This window comes from Drosophila ficusphila, unplaced genomic scaffold, assembly GCF_018152265.1.
Source record: "Drosophila ficusphila isolate 14025-0441.05 unplaced genomic scaffold, ASM1815226v1 contig_198, whole genome shotgun sequence".
NCBI classification, from domain to species: domain Eukaryota; kingdom Metazoa; phylum Arthropoda; class Insecta; order Diptera; family Drosophilidae; genus Drosophila; species Drosophila ficusphila.
The window spans coordinates 6,322,807-6,343,653 of record NW_025064092.1 but is presented as its reverse complement, the minus strand read 5'-3'; the positions used below and the strand labels follow the sequence as shown (position 1 = coordinate 6,343,653).

The following is a 20,847-nucleotide window of genomic DNA, read 5'->3' as shown; positions in this document are numbered from 1 at the left end:
AAACCAAATCTTGGTAGGTCAAAAATCTCTAAACTTAGAAAAGCGATTTCAAAAACCAAAGAGAGAACGCTGTAGATACTCGTCACTACATATTTATGTATATCAGGTAATGATCAGCATAAAAGAAATTAAAAATCTCAGGAACTGCAGGCATAATGCATTAATCAACTCACAGCAAAATATATTTTCATTTCCATTTAGTAAATGCCGCCAAAGATAAAAGTCCTTCAATCCGCTCAAAAAACTTTGACAGCTCTTAGTTACTGCATCTGAGCTGATTAAGTTTCTTTAACTATGTTTCTAATCTTTGTAAAGGAAAACATTAATGATATTGAAGAGACAGAAGAATATTGATTTTACCCAAATAAAATGTGCAAAAAATAATAAATCTACTTTGCGTACAAATCAGAAGGGATTCGAAAAATATTAAATTAAATTTTTAGAGCCATGCTCCTTCATAAATTAGTGTATGTTTATTGGTATCAAATCGATTGGATCGCGGTGCACCTAGAGATCACAGATGGGTTTATAGTATGCCAATTTTGGTGAGTCTAGCTCTTAAGCTCTTAAAATTTAATTCAATCCAATGTGACGTCCTGTAGCTGCCGGGCATTCCTGATCCTAATTCGAGGGAGATTCATCAAAATCAGACTCGGTTGTCTGGCCAGACGATGCCCTCGATGAAGTCCAGGTAGGAGGAGACCCGCGTGTAGAGACCCGGTGTCACAGTGGCGCATCCGAATCCCGACGAGATGACGCCCATGATGCTGTACATGCCATCATCCGCGCTGAGCTCCTGGATCAGAGGACCTCCAGAGTCTCCAGAGCAGGCATCTGCTATCAGCCGCTGATCAATGGCGCACAGTAGTGAATCGATCACGCCCTGCTTCAGGACCCGAACCGAACCCGGCTGCTCCGCAAAGGATATGTTGCACTGCTCCAGGGTCACCAGATTCAGACCGGCTCGCAAAAGGATCTTCGAACGCGCCCGAGCTGAGGAAAATTAAAAAACAAATCAATTTCCATGGATATTAGGTTTATAATGCAATGCACAATAAATAAAATTGATAAAATCAAAAACAAAGACATTTTATATCTCATTTACTTCATAATAAATACTCTTCAACTTTATCTTGACAGTTTGAACCTAACAAAGAACAGGGTTCTAAAGTCGGAAGACTTATCATCGGAAGAACATCAAAATGCATTCAAATTTTGTGGGACACTCAAGATAATTATTATATTTTTGATATTTATTTGTATCTTTCTGGATTTGAAATATACTGAATCTCTTTTATATTTTTTATATTTTTTTTTTTTGCGGACTTACTGGTGACGTTTAGGACTCCCCAGCCGGCGACGAAGTACTTGGCACCCGGCGGAGTATCGTCGGGATCCGTGTGAAGACAGGCGGGACGAACGTTATCCGTTTCGACTATATCTTTTTCAAGTTCCAAGACGGCGATGTCGTTGTACTTGCCACCCAAATAACTCGGATGGATCTTTACACTCCGCTAAAAATAGAGGATTTTAGATACCCAAATATAAAGCATATGGATTGCAACTTACCACAGCGATATCCTGGAAATTTTTATCAGGATTCTCGATATTCACCGCTCCCAAACGAACAAAAGCTGGTGTATTTGCATCGGTATTTACACAATGGGCGGCCGTGAGGACAAACCGACTGGCGATTAGCGATCCGCCACACCGGAAATCGGTGCCAAAAGTTATATAGCCGATGGCCGCCATATGGGGATAGACTCCAGGATCGACGGGGTAGCCACCAACGATGTGGATGACCAGTGCGTTGCCCTTCTTCTTCTGCCTCTGCTCTCGAATCTGTTTGCAGGCTGTAAAAGGAAAAGGAGTTTAATTAAATTTATTTCAATTAAGGATATATATATATAGAAACACTACAGGATGATCACATAATTATTGATCGTTTGTTACTTGAATATAGATCACTTCAATACTTATCGCCTAAACACTGATCACTTTACGGTTGATTACTGAACACTGATCTCTGATTATTGATATAACGACTTATGATCACAAGAGTATTGTTTACTCGATTATTGATCACTTGATTATTGAATACCAATCGCTTATTGCATATATTTGATCATTGATCATCAATCACTGATTGATTAAGCACCCAAACCAACCTGCTACTGATGGGCGATCGGTGGGCACATCCACTCGAACGTTGGGACGCTGAATTGTTCTCGCCGTCGAAGTGCTCAAAGTTGTATTTGTGGGAACGGTAGTTGAAGTGCTGAAAGAAAGGATATTTAAGTGATTTTCTCTATTGTTTCTTATTGAAATCCTGTTTGGGGCTTACCTATTTCCACAGCATGGAGTCGTGGGACAGCAGAAGATTTCTCCCCAAGCACCGAGGCCACAGCTGGGCACATCGTTGAGTGTCAGGATCCCCGACTTTATATAGGCATCGATCACTGGTTCGCAATCAGAGGAGGTGCTGCAGACTCCTGGCAAAGTATCCGTAACCTTACACGCCTGACCCACTGAAAAGACCAGGAGACTGACAAAGCTATTTGATTTGGCCTTGGCTTAGTAAGTTCTTACCTCTTGCCGCTCCATCGATAGAAGAACATATTGAAAGCAGGATAATAGCGAGAAAAATCATGATTTTCTGGCTAAATGGCATCTTAATTGACTGAAACATAAATTTACAAATAAATTACGATATAGAATTTACATTTATTCTATCTTTTTGAACATGTTAATCTGGTAAACAAATTAGCGCATCTTTTTGATAATTTGTAAGACTTTAAATATAGTAGTTATTATAGACAGCTTTTTACACCTCAAAGATTTCAAACAAAAGGTATTAAGTCTAAGATGATACGAAAGTTCTTCAATGAGATACTTTATTTTCAGTTTTTTTGCAATCAGAATCACTCAGTCGCAGTCTCTGTCTTAGAAAGCCAAGTAAGAAGGTAAAAATCAAGGTTATCTTCCCAGATATAGTAGTCCGCCACTTGACAGAAAACATAAACAGGTTGGATCGATTGATTCACCTCTTTTTTGGCGCCTGCAATCTCTGTTGTGTCAATCACTCCTACGCGTATTTTTAGCTGATATCGGAAAGCTACCAAACTATTTGTGGCGCGGATTTGTCTACGATAAGGGTAGTACGCAATATTTTTTTCGGATAGAGTGCTGTCTCATTGTTCTCACTATTCAAAGGTTTTCTCGACGAAACCCACCTTTTAACACGACCTTAGGCCAGCTTTTTGATAAGGGAATTGTGCGAGTGCAGTGAGCACTTCGAGTGCGGCAATCAGAAAGCAATTAACAAAAACAAAAAACAAAACAATTAATCAATAATGCACACCAGTGAAGCAAATTGAGCTGAAAAACCGGTGGCAATCGAAGGAGAGACTCAGAATTCAGAACTAAACGCGGCGTTCGAGATTCTGACCGCTCAGAAAGGCATCACCTATGCAACTGAATCTCAACTGAATCGCAAATGAATCTCAACTGAATCGCGGAGCAAAATGTGATGGAGCCGGGTCTACGAAGCCAAGGCAGCTGATAGCTCATGATCACTCCGCTCTCCAACCGGTTTTTGCCTCCGGCACTTGATTTCGAATCAGTACTACAACCGATCTGAAATAATCGGAAACACGAGCAAGGCTTTATTCAACAGATAAACATAAGTAGGCGAGCCAGCCGATTTAATTATGATTTTTTAAGTACATCACGTAGTTTATGCCAAGTGAACAAAACATGAATCAGTTTCTGCGAATTAAAAATAAATAAAAAAAATGGCGAAAAGGGAATCACACTGGTTGGCAAGCGGATGCTAATTGCAGCTTACTGGATTTACAAGTGTTTAATTTATGCAAAAACAACGTAAGTAAACTCATCGGTTTTGTGTATACAGACTTGCAAATTTATGCATCGCTTTATATTTAGCATGATCCAATGCGCCGTTTCCTCCTTCAGTATCTCAGGTTTATAAATACTTTAATAAATATATATTTTATTCACATTATTCTTAGCCTAATTTTAAAGCTACTTTGAGGTTTAAAAAAATGTTCTCTGATATAATCTTAGGCATGTAGAGGTTGCTGTAAAGCTTAAATCTTTTCCAATGTGACCAGGCGTATGACTACTTCTCCTTTGGACAAGCTGCCAGTGTGGCCTTGCTTGTTAAATTGCATCGTTTTCGTTTCGATTCTATCTATGACTATAGTTTGAGTATAGATTGACCTAACTTAACCTAGATGACTGTCGTGGGTCGAGGATTAATTCCTCTGCTCCTGCTCCACAAATCGCCTGAATTGCGGACTAAGCAGGCCGGTAAAGTACATGGCTCTCGCCTCGCAATCGGCGCCAGTGGGCGTGGCGATGCCCAGGGCACAGCGACTTCCACCCGGACGCACCAGATGGAGGACACTGCCCACTGATCCCGGGCAGGCTTGGCAGGTGCTGCTGTTGGAGAAGCGCTGCAATTCCTGGTCACCGACCATCGGCTCCAGGCAAAGATGTGAGCTGCCCAGCTCCTGGACTCCGCCGTAGTTGGCCAGATCTCCACAGACCCACGTGGGCCGCAATCGCATGGGCATCTCATAAAGCGGACAGTCGGTCTCTAAAGAAAATAGGAGCAAGTGGATAAGAACTTCTGGAAGAGATTTGTCTCACAACATGGCACTTACCTTCCCCTTTTCCCCAAGCAACGGCCACCAAACTGCCGCTCACCTGAAGCCGCGTCAGCTCGAACTGGCTGCAAATGGGAGCCAAACTCACATTGGCCGATGTCTGACTGCCCAAGCGGAGGGGATCCTCCAGTCGGATGAGTGAGAGATCCCTTCGAAACTGGACCAGGCGCTAAAAAGAGGGATTTCGTATTGCCATAAGTATTGAATTACAAACAAACAATAAATCTCTATTCAATAATTCTAACATTTCATAAGTATTTAATTAAAGCTTTTTAAGAACAATATAATTCCTGAAGATTTTGGTGTAATAATCAGTTAAAAATTTGTAATTACTAAGAGCTTTTATAATAGAATCGACAAAAAAAGAATATGGACTCACAATGATGTTTAAAATTGAATAATTAAAAAAAAAGGGAAAGAGCAAAATGAACATGTAAGCAATAATTAATATAAACTAAATTCTGAGCTAATATATAATTAATAAAACTTTTGTAGACAAGACCGTACATTAACGTGTTACCTCATTTTTACTAAAATCTACAAGCTTGATAACTATTTCCTATTGCTTCCAAGTTCTTGTTATCATTTTTACAATTTTAATATGAATGGAAGAAAATGTTTAAATTATTTTGTTTGTATTATCATAAAATCTTGTTTTATGAAAAAATGTTGATCGATTTGTTCAGATTAAATTTTAATAAAGTATAATCATTAAACTGTATCCAAATGTATTATGATGTGTTGTCAGATTAACTGCATCCAATTGTAATGTGTTTTTGGGGACTTATATCGCACTCACCACAATGTCAGCGAGGTAATCCTCGTCGGCGTCGAGGTCCCGCATGTCGGCCACCCCGAACACCGCATGGCTGGGCTTCTCGCATCCTGCGGCGCTGACCAGGAGTCGCGGAGTCAGAACGAGGGCGGCACAGTGATGCAGATGCCCATCGAAGGCGGCATTGGGATGGGCCAGCGAGGCCAGATGGCGATAGAGTGGCAGGAGGGCATCCGCTCGAGCGATGACTGCCACCTCCCGGGGATCCTCCTGGCGACCGGCTTCGCTGGAATCCCCACCCAAACTCAGACGCGGAACCGTTTGAACGCGCGGCTGGAGCGGCAGGTTGAGCGGGCAGCAGATGATCTCCTCCAGTACTCCATTCTCGCACGTGGTGAAGTCCTCGTCCCGCAGTCGTCCCTGGTCCAGCAAAGGCTTCACACTGGAACACTCGGAAACAGCTCGACACTGGCCCTCGTACAAGGGAGCCACGCACTCGTCTCCATCGGAGCTCTTCCTAAGTGAGGTGCTGTCCCTCGTCGGTCGGTGGGTGGGTCCAACGGATGGCTCCACGTAATCGCGGTCCGTCTTGAAAATATTCAGCCAGGGTTCTGGTGCCGGAGTAGTTGTAGTTGTTGTTGTGGTGGTGGAAGTGGTAGTAGTAGTAGTACTAGTAGTAGTAGTACTTGTAGTGGAAGTGGTTCCCCTGGTTGTCTCCACCTGCGGATCCAACCGCACCATACTCTGGGCATCCTCGACGGGACAGCAGATCTTCTCGCTGCGACTGGTGAAGCCGCAGTTCATCACAGTTCTCGTGGTGAGTCGTCCTGCTTGGAGATGTGAGGCCAGCGTCTCGCAATCTTCAACGGGTTGGCAGCGACTACGATAATTGGGCGTGGGACAGGGATCACCCACTGAAAAATAATAGGGGAAAAATGAGAAAATAATTAGTATATACAGAATGTCACAGAAAGCATATAAAAATCCCTCGTAACAAGGAATAGCTTGAGTTTTTAGGGGGTTCGTAGGCAATGCGCAATGTTTCCAGAAATAGAATTTATTAAAGGGCCTTTCATTCGCTTAAATGTTAATTTTTTAATTAGGGGGATTTGGTATTTATTTATGGGCTTAATATTTGTTAAAATTCAAAAATTAAATTTTTAAAAAGAGTTTTTACTTTTCGTCAACAGTTCAGGTTACCAAAAGCGATGCAAAACCAACCAAAGACATATTTAAATTCATTATAAATGTGGAGTTTTAGATAAATCTCCTTATCGGTTGGAATATGCTCCTACATAGATATTTATAGCTCTCCAAAAACGAGGTCAAGTTACAGAGAGGCTCGGCTGATAAAGTTGCACTGACAAAAGCGCAACTGTTCGAGGGGTAACCGATAAATCAACGACTAATTGGGCAACACAAATAATTGCTCAGCGGTAAATGTAAAACAGAATGCTGGGTTGACTACTTAGTTGCTCGTCTCAGGAAGTATAATTTACTGCAAGTTGGTTTCCTGTGCTAAGGGAATAGATCATTGATAGATCAAGCGATAGATAGATTACGCACCCTCCAGACTGAAGTAACCCCGGCAGAAGCCCAGACAAAGGCTGGTGAAGATCAGGGCTGAAACACAGCCTCGTGTCCCTCGATGAAACATGGCTCCCAATTCAATTGCTGGCCAAACGCTTTCGATCGCTTTCGATTGGTTTCGTTGCCAAGAATATTCAACTATCGTTGTTTTTCCTCTCGATTTCCCTGATTTTCGATGGGTTTGTTTGTTGTTTTTTGCTTTTGAGTCTTTCGGAGCCACCGGAGAAACTGACCGATCGACGGCGCTGCTGGCGATCAACTGGCAGCTGGAACGATCGCGGCTCTCGGAGCAATCGAGCTGTCGATTCTCTCGGCCAACTGGTTCAACGATCTTCGGAATAACGTAAAAACAATCAAAACCCACAGAGAAATAGTGAGCAAATCGAGGGATCTTTCGGAAAGAGCACCGTTGACCCAACATGATTGATTCGAAAAGGTTAGTCATTGACTTCGGGGGGATGGGAGAAACCCCGCGTGGAAAACAAATACTACATCCTCTGAGGGAGTTCGGGGAGCACCTCGCCGTTATGTCATCCATGCATTGTGCAATTATTACCCAATTCTCAATTAAATAATAATAACTACCCTCAAAAAGCAGCAATCACCAATCAATTTCATCTTAGTTTATTCCACTGGATTATCACTCATTTTAATGACTTCCATTGATGAAGTCCAACGCCGACTGATTGACCAAACTGGTATAGTGGAGATCGGCCCTGCCGATGTTATAGCATCCGCCTCCGGTGGGCGTGGCCACTCCGGCCGCACACACACTGCCATCCGCTTGGATCGCGTGGAGGACACTCGCTCCGGCTCGCAGGCACCGGAAACAGGATCCCTTCGTGACTTCCGGCGTGTTTATGGGGTAAACACAGAGGTGCGACTCCCCGTCGACCTTCAAGGTGGTTACCACATTGCATTCGCCAAAGGGCTTCAACGACACCTCCTGCTCAAACCACTCACAGTTGACATCTGGAAAATATTTAACATGGGAAGGTTAATAGGAAAAACAAATTAAATGCAAAAGACAGCAATAGTAACTTCAAAAGTATAGCAAAATATTATAAAATATTATATAAATGAATGAGGTTTAGAAATATTTAAGAATACATAAAAGAAATATACAATTTGTAGTATATGTATATTTATATTTGTTTTTTAACTGAAAAGAACGTAACATTAGCTGTAGAGTTAGAAACAAAAAAAAATTCAATAACACTTGTCTTTCTAAGTAAGAAAAATATAAACTTATCTATAGCAACGTTATTTTAAGACATAATACTACATTATTTATTAAGATGGTTATAATTTGGATGTTATTAAATAACTTCAAAATAAATACTCACCATCTTTTTGGGCGAAACCCACAGCCACCAGCTTTCGACAGCTGTCTATATCCTGCTGCCTGCAGATTTTGGCCACTGCCTCCATTTTAAAATTACCAGTCAGCCCAAACAGGACGAGGTCATCGTTATGAACATAGCTATTCTGGAAATGGTGTTTGCAGGCGGGTCACTCCCTTAAATGAACCTTAAATAACTTACTTTGGTGGGAAGTTCTTCCTGAAAGGGATTAACAAGGCCGAGACGAAAGCGGTTTGGCATTTCCACAACGTCTTCCAAACCCGCACAATAGGCCGAAGTGAGAACCAAATTCTGCTTGACGATCAGAGCTGCACAGCGATAAAGATACGAGTCCAGGGTGATGGCATTAAGATATCGGAACGATCCCATGTGGGGATAAAGTGTTTGGGGATCCAACTCGGAACTGGAATTTCCTGGACTTTTAGGAGGGATCGTGGGTATAATGGAGGGATCCTGCGGCGGTTGATTGGGACAGCAGATCAGCTTCTCCATCTCGTTGCACTGCACCACATTCTCCTCGGTTAGAGTCTCCCGGAGAATGTGGCTCTGGATCATCGAGGAGCAGTTCTTCCGACAACTGCTTTCGGGATAGTTGTTTATACTGGGACAGGGATCCCCCTCTAGAGTCAAATGTTTATGGATTTGAATTGATAAGAAAGGGGGTTTGATCACCCACCTCTAAGCGAAACCTCTAATTTCTCCGCCCCTTCCGTAGTTTCAATAAACACAGCAATCACAATCAGGAATCTCCACATTCTGATGCAGCTTCTCTCACGATTCGCACACAACTGAGTGGCAGAATAATCTCAGCTTCGGAGAATCTATATATGGAATGCATCCTCCCCATCACCCTGCACTTCCTTCACGCCTCCTTCTCAAGCTGGTCTTATCTTCGTTTTCGTGAACCCTGAGAACCACTCGTGGATAATAAATTATGTATTCATGTTTATTTAAATTGGAAACTGCTCCTTACAATGTTTATAATTGTTTGTTATTTTGAGCAGGCAATTACATATTTAGCCGGCTTTTCCTTTCTTAATTTATCATATACAAATTCAAAATATGCGCAATGTACCATTATTGAATAATTATTTTTATTTCTATAAAATCTCTAGAAAACCTGCCCTTTCGATTTCGTGCTGAGGTACAGTGGTGTTCTTTAAGCGTTTTTACTATTTAAATTATTATTATTTAATTAAAATTATTAATATTAATATTTTTTAATATTAATTATTTTTTGTTTGTCCAAAAAAAAAAACAATTCATACTTTATTTATTTTGGAAAATGTGATTAATTTTTAACGATAAGAATGTTACGTAAAATTACCTAATCCAATAATTATATTTTTTTTTAATTAAATATATCGTATTTGTTTTTCAATACCAAATAAATGAGAAACACGTTTTATAAGATGAATTGTTTTGGGGTCTCTTGATAGAAAAAGTCAAGATTTAATCAATCATAAACCGAAAAGTACTCCCCAAAAAGAACTTGTTTTTGTCCCATGAAACCTTATCGGCAACATCGCGAGTCGCGACTTGTTGGCCAGACCAAAAAACCTGTCTGGAAAGCATTGGTTTCGATAGGGCGCCAACCAAGTGGGAAAACTTTATTCTCTCTCTCGTTTTAGGGTTTCGGGAACAACAATTGAAACAAGTTGGGATTTGTGAATTTGCATGGGAGCTCCACTCGGAGCGGAGGCTCCTTCTTTAATACACAGATCTAAGACTAATAATACTCTCGGCGGAAAGGGGCAGGTTGTGGAGATTGTGATCACAGTTGGGTTCCAAGCGAAACTTTTATTGTGGCTGAAAGTGCAGTATTAGCAATTCCTAGTGGATGATCCTAGTAGCTATTCCTAGTAGCCATAGATGAAGGTTTCGTAGACGAAACTGCGCGTGGAATTGGAGGTGAGCAGGATCTCCACGTTGGTCTGCCCGATCCCTCCCTTACTGAGGTATCCGCCAGCATCGTCCGCCGACATGTCCACATAGACCTCGATGCAGGTGAGCGTAACTCCGGTGCTCGCTCCGGCTGGATAGCTCATCAGCACCTCCACATCCTGGGCGATGGAGAAGCTCTCATCATCGTAGTGATTCACGATCATCCGATCGCCGGAGGTTCTCTCCCCAGAGGTAAAGACAATGTTCCCCTTCGAGTGCTTCACCTTGTCCATCTCCTGGAGCTGAATATCCGGATTCAGGGCGGTGTATCTGGTGTCATCGGTGACGGGTGTAATATCGGTGTAGTAGAGATCGCTGGCACGAGCATGTGGTTGTCCGGACACCAAAGCCGTAATCCCCGAAAGCAGTAAGATCACGAGCAGCATTTTCAAATCACGCAATTGATCAACAGAAAAAAAAAAAGAAAGAATTCTTCGGGGGTGTAGAGTCTTCTTCTAATGCACTATTCTCGACCGCCTTTTGGATTTTGGCTGGTGCTGGCGACTGGCGAGGGTTTTTATACGCCACTCCCTTATCGGCGGTCACTTCCTCGATAAGGCGGCTCGACAACTGAACGATAAGCACCGGGAATCGGGGAATCGACCACGGCAATTTCGGCAGGAGCTCTTATAATTGGCCATAATACTGTGATCAGTTCCTATAAATAGGCCGCTTTACACTAATCGTATCGATGGGAATGGATCGGATCGGATTTGGTGGGAACACGTTTTCTAATAAGCTCGTGAATCAGCGGAGGTTTTTCTTATTGCTACAGGAGTACCTTTTATATGGGATTAGTTAGTTAATTGGGGCAAATAAATATTGTGTAATCTATACAGCATTTATTATTATCTTTATTAATTAAAAATATTTCCTACACAAGTTTATATAATTCTGGGTGGTGAAATTGCTCATGAGTTTATGGCACTTTTAGCATAAATAGATAATTTTCAGAAATTTCTAGTTCCCTTGGACATAACAAAAACAATTAAGACGGTTGGGTATTAAAATGTTTAAACATTGGTGAAAACATATTTACTGCATTGTTTACTCAAAACATTTTATTAACATTATACAATGCTTTTTATCGTTCTGATTGTGGTCACAAACCTAGACTACAATAAAAAAGTTTGCTATAAATGTTGCCTACTGTACTTTCACTGGCTTCTATATTAATTCCCAATATTTATAGGTTATTAACCTACTTAAATTTAATTCCTATTAAACCTGATGATCTACATTAATTCCCAACCCTTTACATATACAGATAATAAACACACTTGAATGTTAACTCCTCCATAAATAGAAACCTTCATTGTCTGAAGTGATCGCCGATGATCATGATTAACTTGTTAATCTAGCCGTTACACACTTAGATAATTCCGCTACTTGAAATTAAACTCCTCTATAAATAGAAACCTCGGAATGTCTCAATTGATAAATCAATTGATCGCTGATGATTAACACAAACACTGGGAATGAAAATGGGAATGGGAATAGGAAGTGCCAACCAATGATTATTATTGGCCATCTCTTGGGGGCCGAGACTTAGTTGGCGCGTGTTTGTTTGTTTATTCGGCCGACGGCAATCTTAGCCTTGATATGCATATTGGCGCACAATGGCAAACAATCTAATAAACAAATAGCCCTATCTACAAAGTCAATTGCCTGTCTACGCAACATGGCCATTGGCACTGAATCGATTCATGATTGACGTAGCCACAATTCCCCAGTTTTATCGAAGAGAAAGTCAGGGAAAAGAGCGTCTAGAATACATATAGTATGCTCAAATGGTAATTCCCAATTGACCAATATTAACTCGTGGGAGTTCAGCTATTGTTCGATTCGAGTCGGTGATTCATGTTGCAGGGGAATTCCTCCTAAGAATCGACTAGATAGCTGGAAAGTTCAACAACGTCAGAGTAAGTACCTTAATTTCGTAGAAGAAACTTGGTGCGTCCGACTTTTTGGCAGACAAATCCGGGTGGAATTTATGAGTTCACTATTTTCATTTCACTTTCCATGACGCCGTCTCAATCGGATTCCAAATCAAATTCAGGTGAGTGGCTGTCCCAGATTTATGGCACAACTGTCATCGGTTTCGAGTGGAAGGCGCGTGAGCGACGAAACCCATTTGAAATAATTCGAGATTAGCGAATAGCCCGAGGCTATGATGATATATGATCCCCAATAGAATCCAATAGGGGCATTCAGTTCTTCACAGAAAAAGAATTGAGCAGAGAAGAGTGACCTACTCCTAAATTAGTGGAAATAAGTTGAACAACAGACGTCCTATTTTAAAATGAAATATATCTCAAAGCTTGGGACTAAACTATCTTTTATCTCAAATATATTTATTACACATTCCTGAAATAATAAAAAAATATATGATTATTGTTCTAATGAATAATGCTGGAAAAACTCAGACTTTAAATAACCTGGTCATTCCTACGCCAAGATATGATATTCTGAATACAATTCCCACAATATGGTTTTAAGAACCACTTTTATACTTATATGAATCACCTTCAAAAGATAACGACATCCTCTCTGATTAGGTATTGTGTTTATATACTTTTTACTATTAAATAGTTTTATATACACTTAGTTTAAGAATAAAATGCCTCTATCCGTATACCTACAAGTTTATAAATACAATTTGGGATTGTGTTCCTCGTTTTCTAATTATAATTATTTTAAATTAAAATTTAACTATTTTTGGGAAATATATAGGGGAATTGGTGACCTCTTTATTATTCCTTCTTTTAACTAATTATTTTCTTGTTCTCACTCCACAAATAAAACCATGCTTGTTACTTATAACGAGGTAATCTCACGATTTATACCGACATTAGCCGGCCTTTATACACATATATTTCTTTTAGATTGTAGTCTAGGTACACAAATTTCAGGGCAAAAAAAAAATATCCAATAGCTGGAGAGGATGCCTAGTCCGACATGCCGTAATACTGAGCCTGGTAGGAGAAGTTCTTGGTGTTGCTGGCCTCCAGGATGATGGAGATGTATCGCTGGCCGATGCCTCCGGCGACCACATAAGCATTTCCATCGTTGTTATCCTGTGTGCACAGCAGCTCCACATAGGAAACAATGGATCCAGCGCCACTTTCCGGATAGGTGAGCTGCAGACTGACGTCCTGCGAGCGGGAATACTCAAAGGTGTCGGCTGACTGGGCCACCAAACGATCGCCTGAAAGTATGCCAAATTCGTTAATTAATAATCAGTGGTTAAGGTCTTTGCTTTTTGTTTATTTGGGTGGAAAGGGGGATACTTACTAGGAATACGGGCTCCCAGGTTGTAGCGAACGGTCTGATCTCCAACACGCGCCTTTCCCGGCACGATCTCCTTGTCCAAAGCCTGGACCCGCAGACCCGGATGCTGGGCGACAAACAGATTGATGTCCTTCACCACCCGGATCTCATGGCTATCCACGCGAATCTTGCCAGCTGCTCCACCGGACACAAGGCAGCCCAAGAGGACGGACAACAGGATCAAACTGAACTTGCACATCTCGATTGCGATTGGGGAAGTGTAAACTGTAATTGTGTATCACCAGTCGCGGCGCTTAAAAGTCACGGAATGATGGCCAAGGTCTGGAAGGCAACTATTTATACCGAACAGGGGAAGTCGCCGCCTTGCTTTGAATCACATTTTCTGGCCCCTTATCAGAACACCATTGCCAATTTCGAGTGGCAAGTGACAATGTCTAATCCGAAACCGGAAAATGGGCAACACCGAAGGGGGAAACCCCTTTCTCAGAACCAAAAACCAATTGGAACAGCAAGAGTAAGTCAACAACATAATATTAAGGAATAATAATAAATAAAATTATTAGTTTTTATAAAGATATATTCTGGTATGCGAACCCCTAAAAGTTTATCAACCCCATAAAAGGGTAACAATAATAACACTGATAAGAAACCCTGGCACTTCAATTATTCAATTAAATTGAACAATTTTGGTGTTATTGCGCTGGGATCTAATCATCCCGGCAGCTGCGACGATGTGCCAATGGCCTGAAGATAACGCGAGAGGGCTCTAATTTGGGGGAGTACGAAGTATCCAGAAGTAAACAACAAACATTCCCACATTTGCTGTTGATTAGCCAATCGAAACTTAGCGCAATCTCAGGCCACAGGATTGCCACCCCTCCTCCGCCTCTCCGTTGGAAACTTGCCCCCTTTCCCGCAGAGAAAGAGCTTCCCGGAATCTTATCGCCAGCGGACTTCCCTGGAACTGGGGCGTCGAGTACCTTCGAGACGAATCGCCCCATCACTGTCACCCTTCTATATCGATATTGCTCATTCGATTAAACAATAGGTTCTGAATCACCTGCTTAAATTAAGAACCACTTCTGCCATTCTGCACGATCTAAAGTCCTAATAATATTTCTAAATCAGCATAGTAACATATTTGTAGGAATTTTTTTGCGAAAATAAAAAGTCTTTAAGCCTACAATAAAATTTGGTAAGAATTCATTATTGCCGCATAACAAATTTCTCATAAAAATGTTATTGGTTTTTTAAACTAGCTAACTAGGCAATCTCTTCATCACAAAATTTATAAATTTAAGGTATAAAAACGAAAACTAAAGTCCCAGTACCAAACACCTCATTTTCAAATAATTATGAAATAAGGTAATAAAAAAATCGTAGTTATATAATAAAGTTATATTATAAAGTTCGTAACTTTCCCTTTAAGAATAACAAGATGAAAAACTATAACTGATGGAATAGCTACTAACTTTTAATATTTCTTGTCAAACGAAATTATGTTTCATTTGAACAATCTTATTTTCTTTGCTCTTGAGGTTACCAGCACATAATCTAAATCTAAGTAGAAAGCTCGAAATGCCAGAACCTTGAAAAACTATAACCTTTCAAAAACTATTTTCAGTAAGCCCACAAATAATTAAGAGCTTGGTTTACAAGGTAAAGTGTTTAGAAAACGTGTTTATTTCTATGCTATTATTCAGACTTATCAATAACTCTAGAGTTACACATGAATGTAAAATATTGTTGTCAAAAATCAAACTCCCGAAGCACTTGCAACGATCAATTACGATTACGACTACCTGGTACAGAGAGCTTTACGGAAATCGGAATGAAACGTAAACGTAAACAATTTAAGAGCCGAGCTTCGCTGCAGACTCACTAGATCGGTTCGGATTTGGATTTGATTGGATTATAAGATCATAAAGATTAGATTGGAATGTGGCAGCATCGAAACTTAGCTAAGGTTAGTTCGAGTTACAGGAGTACAGACTAAGGTTAGTACATTAACTTGTGTTGGCAATCATAAAGCAAAACAATCTGCGGTCGTGTCGTTCTGTTCCTAAACAAATCCTCTATTGCACTCGATCCACCAACGACTTCTCGCCCTCTCTCTCTCTTTTCCACTCTTGCTATCTCCCTCTGATTCAATTCTATCTTTCTATCTGTCTCGCACTCTACCTCTCTCACTCAAACGCAAGGACGGCATGGAAATCCCCCAAATTTGGAACCTAATAATCAGTATAACTACTATATGAGATTCGCCAATTAAAATGTGATGATAACCGACTAATTTTGATGAGTTCTTGCTCTACACTAAGTGCCTTTTTTGTTAAATTTAAATCTGCGTACTGGATCATTTAAAGTTAATAGTTTTAAATGCAAACAAATCACATTTTTGGAACACTACTCAAAGAACACACATTTAGATTTAAAAATTGCTAATTGATCGTACTGGCAAAGTCGGACTCCAGCTTTTAAATTGCTTACAAGTATTGTCTACAAGCATTTGCTAATTTATAAGAATAATAATCCACGGGATGAGATTTACAATCTAAACGAATTTGTTGTACAAAATCGAAGCCCTAAGCTTTAATAATATCGTTCGAACATTTAATGCCCTGGCCTTGGATCCCGATTACCTGGGGGATTTCCATGTGCTCGCAGTGCATGTGTACAGTGCGTTACATAAATGCTTATGTTTATCATATATATCTGTATGATTTCTTGTCTTATTTGTTTTTTTAAGTGTATGTGTGTGTGTGTGTGTGTGTGTGTGTATAATCGTATGCGTTACAAAAAACCAACAACAATTCCATTTCTCATTTTCACTAAATTGCTTTTGTCTAAAATATCGCCCCCGTTTGCCCCGGCTGAAACCCTTGTGATCCGTCCATTGACCTTCCTGCTGCTCCTCCTTCTCCTTCTCCTTCTCCTTCACCTTCTCTTCCTTCTCCTCCTCCTTCCACTCAGTTGGTTGATCCATGCTGATCCTCCTCCACACTGGGACTTACCAGCGCGGGCGAATCTCCTTGAACCACCACTGCTGATAGCTATCGTTCACATCGCAGTGGCCCAGCGACAATTGCTGAGTGGCCGGGTGCAGAGCCATGCACTTCTTGTGGACGCGGTGCATCAGGTGCTTCGTGTGCTCGTTGTACTGCCACGGCCCATCGACCGTTCCCAGGCGACAGACGGCCAGCTTGATGCCCTGTCGATCGGCCTCCACGCAACGTTCGCCAACTCCCAGCTGTCCAGCGGCATTCAGCCGCACCAGCTGATTGTTTCCACCGCCATGACAGTAGGTTAGGCCCATGATAGCAGGTGGCTGGTGGCCCATGGAGTCCAGACAGCCATCGGAGGCCACGGAACGCAGTTCGCCCCAGTGGAGATTGGCCGGCAGGCCGGGGAACTTGTCGTACACATCGTAGGCGATGTGGTCCATGAACCACTGGAAGCTCTTGCAGTTGAGCCGCTTCTTCAGCGCCAGCTGCTCGCTAATGTCGCCCATGTCCAGGTAGCGAGCGAGCGGCTCTCGCGTGTAGAAGTACTCCTTGTGCGTGTCATCGAACCACGTTTCAATCACGCGCTTGTAGTTGATCGTGATCAGCGGACCCTTCTTCTTGCTGGCCAGCTTGCCAAAGTTGTAGGGCATAAAGCCGCGGTAGACGTGACCGACGCGGGAGCAGGGCACCCACTCGATGCTGCCGCCGCACTGCCAGATCTTGAAGCTCAGCTCGAAGTTCTCGCCGCCCCAGACGAGCAGGCCGGGATCGTAGGCGCCCAGCTCGAGGAAGTACTCCCGATTGATGGCGAACAGGCCGCCGGCGTGCGTGGGACTGCGATACGGTTCCGAGTTGTGCGGACGACGGCGCTGTTCGCGGCGCGGCACCTCGTTCTCCTTGTACAGCATGCCCCACTCGAAGATGCCGCGGAAGTGGTTGTCCGTCCCGTAAACCGGGCGATACTCAAAGTTCTTGTGGTCGATGCCATCGATAATGGGCACCGTCATCACGGTGCGATCCCGGTAAATGGGCGCCAGCAGCGGCGGCAGCCAGTTCGTGTTCACCTCGCAATGGGCGTCCAGGAAAACGATCACCTCACCTGTGGCGTAAAAAAGGATATTAGGGATTTGATCGGACATTGAGTTATTATAAAAAAATCAATATTTTGAAGACCTAAGAAATCTCGAATGGGATTTTAATTGTGACCTAATCCATTGAATTTAAGGACCATTTTGAATATTTGTGTATTAAAAAGGATAAACAAGCTACAATTAAATTTTCCTAATCAAGTTTTATATATTTCTTATTTAAATAGTACTGAAGGTTTTAATCTCATGCATTTATAATACGAATTTCAACCAAAATAATAAACTATCAAGTTTGTGTTATGAGTCATTTGATATTAATCATGCCTTATCGTTTTGATCTTACAAAACGTGCAGTCGAACTCAAATTCCTAATACATGACTTTCAGCACTTGATAACCATTTCTTAGATCCAAAATCGTTCTTTTCTTTTACTTGGTCAACTCTTTTTCATTCTGAAGCTCTGGCTCGTGCTGTTTATCACTCTCATCCAACACAACGTGGAGTTTCATTAATTAAATTCTAAATAGCTAACAACGTTCAGCGGTTGATAAAAATCTCTTAAGTTGATATCAGACATTTTTCATTTGGACACGTTCTTTGACTAGGTGACTACTATGAAATACTTTTGGTTTGGAATTATAACTTAAGCTTATTAAGCTGCTTCCTCTTCGTTTTCAATACACCATGGGGTACGTACCTGTTGCCTCCATGGCTCCCCGGGATCGCGTCCGGATGAGACCCTCGCGCTCCTTGTTCCTGATGACCTTTACGAGACCCTTGAACTGCAGCACATACTCGTCCAGCTGCTTGCGCAGGTTCTCCTTGTCGGAGAAGTCGTCCACGAGGATGATCTCGTGCAGCATGTGCGTGGGCGAGCGATCGATGACCGAGTGAACGGTGCGCATGAGCACCGAGAAGCCCTCGTTGTGGAAAACGATGATGACGCTGGTGCGTGGCAGATCGAAGGGATAGTCCCAGTGGCGGCACTCCTCCAGCCGCGTGTCCCGCACCGATCGGTGCATCGATATCTCGTCGGAGCAGGCGATGTTCATGCCGTACTCCATTTCCGAGGCATCGGACATGTGCTTCTTGTCCGGCGACAGGCTGTGCGCCTCTCCGTTCTCTCCGGGTCCGCTACGTGGCTTCACATCTTTCGGCTCGAAGTTTCCGAGACCTGAAAAATGCGAATTCGTAATGTGAGTGACGAGTGCAAATGCGTGTGCAGGCCAGGCCTCCAGCAATTGTTTAAATATTGACCCCAGACATTGTAGGCTTTCGCATGCAGTGGGTTTTGGGTTTTAAATTTAGACTTATGTATAAAGAAGGAGTGATCTTTAGGCGTATGGGTGCATCTTGGTCTGTGTTTTTGTGGCACTTTGACAAATAAGACAATAAATATAACACATAGGTGTTTTTACGATAGGATCTCATCCCTGCGGTTTTCAAAATATGGAATTTATATATTAAGCTAAAGAAATGAGTAATACACAGAATCTTATGCCCTTCTTAAGAACACGTAGCAGATTTTAACCAAAATTGGAACATGCATAGCGCTTTTGTTTGTGATTAGACAGTTAGTGAGAAATATGCTGTGGCCATGACTGTTCTTTTTGGTTCTCTTCCCGCTCTTTCTGGAATTAGTAGGTAGGGCTATTATAAAGCCGGTTTTGAAGGAATGTGTATCAGGGTTTGGTGAACATTTTAAATGAAATAATGGTGAGCCCTGTACTTCACTGCCAGAGAACGGCATAGAATTCAAAATAGGATTCCTAGAGGGCCATGATAAAGCACTTTTATATGAAATGCAATCAATAGTGGTTGCCATTTAAAATTAAATGTGTATTATTATATGTGCTATACGTTTTTTAAAGTATGTATGTATGTATGGATATTTCCTGTTCTTTGAATAATACATGTAAAAATGTATCGTTTAGATCGGCTAATAAGAAGCGGGAAAATCTTTTACAGGGATATCCTGTTGCAAATCAATGATTTATAAGCCTGGTTAGGATAGTTCTGAATGAAGGCTGTATAACTTGGTAATTGGTTTTAGATAAATAGCGGTTTTGTATGCACTATGATCTAGAAATGACAGCATTATCCTTCGTCCTGTTCAACCACCAAAAGCTTTTTCGTTAGATTTAGAGCCCTGATAAAGACGAATAATGTTGATAGGAACTTAGTGAGCATTGCAACAAAAGGATTACAATATTATCCTTGATTCTGTTCCAACTTACCCTCCACCAATTTGGGGACCTCGCGCGGACGACTCTCCAAACGCTGGTGGGCGAACTTGGGACCGCCGAACCTCGTGTGGTAGGCCTCCTGGACCCGCTTGTGGTGATCACTCCAGTTGGCCAGGAGATAGAGCAGTGGCAGCAGCACCAGAAGACACAATGCCAGCCGGCAGATCCGTCCACTGCGGATATTGCTCACTCGCATTTTGGTGCTGCAAGTTCCCAGCGTCTAAATTCCAGTTTCCAGTTTCCGATTTGAAATCGGCGATTACCAATCTGTTGACGTGTCTAGGTGGCCAAAAGGAGGAAGCGCGGGGAGCGGCGAAAGGTGACCAGAAAGCAGAACAAAAGAACTTTCGATTCGGAGAGATGCCGATGATCAAAGGCGCCCGCCGATAAAATGACAAGTGCTGCGGCGAAATAAGCCTGGTAAAAAAAAAAAACTGGCCTCAACCAAACCGTCCCGTTCTGCGACTTATTTATCTCGAGAGCCACTTGCCGGCGAAAAATGCGCCGCTGGCTCGAAACAAATTGCGAGTGCAGGTGCTCGAAAATTCGCGGTGCAAACGTAAACAAAAAAATGAGAAATTGTTGAGCTTAGAGCTGCAAAAACATCGGACTCACAAACGATAGTATCGATGTTTTGAAATTGTTCGATTGATCGATGTTTTGATCGCAGCATCGATGTTTTTCGGGTGGGTGCCCCAGGTCACCGTGTTTTTTCAACACGGTTCAATACATCGGTTGCTAACATAGACGTAAAAGGGTTGCTTAGCGAGTACACCTTCCTAATCTAGCGAGTACACCCTCTAATCTTTTTTGTCGATTTCTTTTTAAATCGATAGCTTTGTTTTTATATTTG

At 42.0% G+C, this 20,847-nt stretch overlaps 6 protein-coding genes across 7 annotated transcripts; all 6 read right to left on the bottom strand.

The window, feature by feature from the left end:
* Positions 1-431: 431 nt before the first annotated feature.
* Positions 432-3,478, bottom strand: LOC122319770 (serine protease persephone). 2 transcript variants are annotated; one of them, XM_043207513.1, is made up of 7 exons: positions 3,234-3,478; positions 2,590-2,680; positions 2,345-2,528; positions 2,169-2,278; positions 1,570-1,853; positions 1,331-1,514; positions 432-993 (listed from the first exon to the last, which is right to left on the bottom strand). In XM_043207513.1, the coding sequence occupies exons 2-7, from the start codon at positions 2,669-2,671 to the stop codon at positions 647-649; spliced, it is 1,191 nt and encodes a 396-aa protein (XP_043063448.1). In that variant the 5' UTR covers positions 2,672-2,680; positions 3,234-3,478; the 3' UTR covers positions 432-646. The 2 variants fall into 2 exon arrangements, with proteins under 2 accessions (XP_043063448.1, XP_043063449.1); XM_043207514.1 differs by having other exon boundaries at positions 3,362-3,467.
* A 501-nt stretch (positions 3,479-3,979) lies between these two features.
* LOC108088684 lies at positions 3,980-7,296 on the bottom strand. The gene is made up of 4 exons (XM_017186625.1): positions 7,033-7,296; positions 5,491-6,380; positions 4,689-4,860; positions 3,980-4,621 (listed from the first exon to the last, which is right to left on the bottom strand). The coding sequence occupies exons 1-4, from the start codon at positions 7,121-7,123 to the stop codon at positions 4,278-4,280; spliced, it is 1,497 nt and encodes a 498-aa protein (XP_017042114.1). The 5' UTR covers positions 7,124-7,296; the 3' UTR covers positions 3,980-4,277.
* Positions 7,297-7,664: 368 nt separating this feature from the next.
* Positions 7,665-9,187, bottom strand: LOC108088589. Its single transcript, XM_017186439.1, has 4 exons — positions 9,097-9,187; positions 8,601-9,040; positions 8,403-8,544; positions 7,665-8,028 (listed from the first exon to the last, which is right to left on the bottom strand). Exons 1-4 carry the CDS (start codon positions 9,173-9,175, stop codon positions 7,706-7,708), a joined length of 984 nt encoding a protein of 327 aa, XP_017041928.1. The 5' UTR covers positions 9,176-9,187; the 3' UTR covers positions 7,665-7,705.
* An 897-nt stretch (positions 9,188-10,084) lies between these two features.
* LOC108088580 lies at positions 10,085-10,832 on the bottom strand. The gene has a single exon (XM_017186429.2). It carries the CDS (start codon positions 10,748-10,750, stop codon positions 10,280-10,282), a length of 471 nt encoding a protein of 156 aa, XP_017041918.1. The 5' UTR covers positions 10,751-10,832; the 3' UTR covers positions 10,085-10,279.
* Positions 10,833-13,177: 2,345 nt separating this feature from the next.
* Positions 13,178-13,971, bottom strand: LOC108088569. Its single transcript, XM_017186416.2, has 2 exons — positions 13,659-13,971; positions 13,178-13,572 (listed from the first exon to the last, which is right to left on the bottom strand). The coding sequence occupies exons 1-2, from the start codon at positions 13,891-13,893 to the stop codon at positions 13,313-13,315; spliced, it is 495 nt and encodes a 164-aa protein (XP_017041905.1). The 5' UTR covers positions 13,894-13,971; the 3' UTR covers positions 13,178-13,312.
* Positions 13,972-15,306: 1,335 nt separating this feature from the next.
* LOC108088701 (N-acetylgalactosaminyltransferase 7) lies at positions 15,307-20,606 on the bottom strand. Its single transcript, XM_017186641.2, has 3 exons — positions 19,986-20,606; positions 18,446-18,922; positions 15,307-17,759 (listed from the first exon to the last, which is right to left on the bottom strand). Exons 1-3 carry the CDS (start codon positions 20,188-20,190, stop codon positions 16,666-16,668), a joined length of 1,776 nt encoding a protein of 591 aa, XP_017042130.1. The 5' UTR covers positions 20,191-20,606; the 3' UTR covers positions 15,307-16,665.
* Positions 20,607-20,847: the final 241 nt, after the last annotated feature.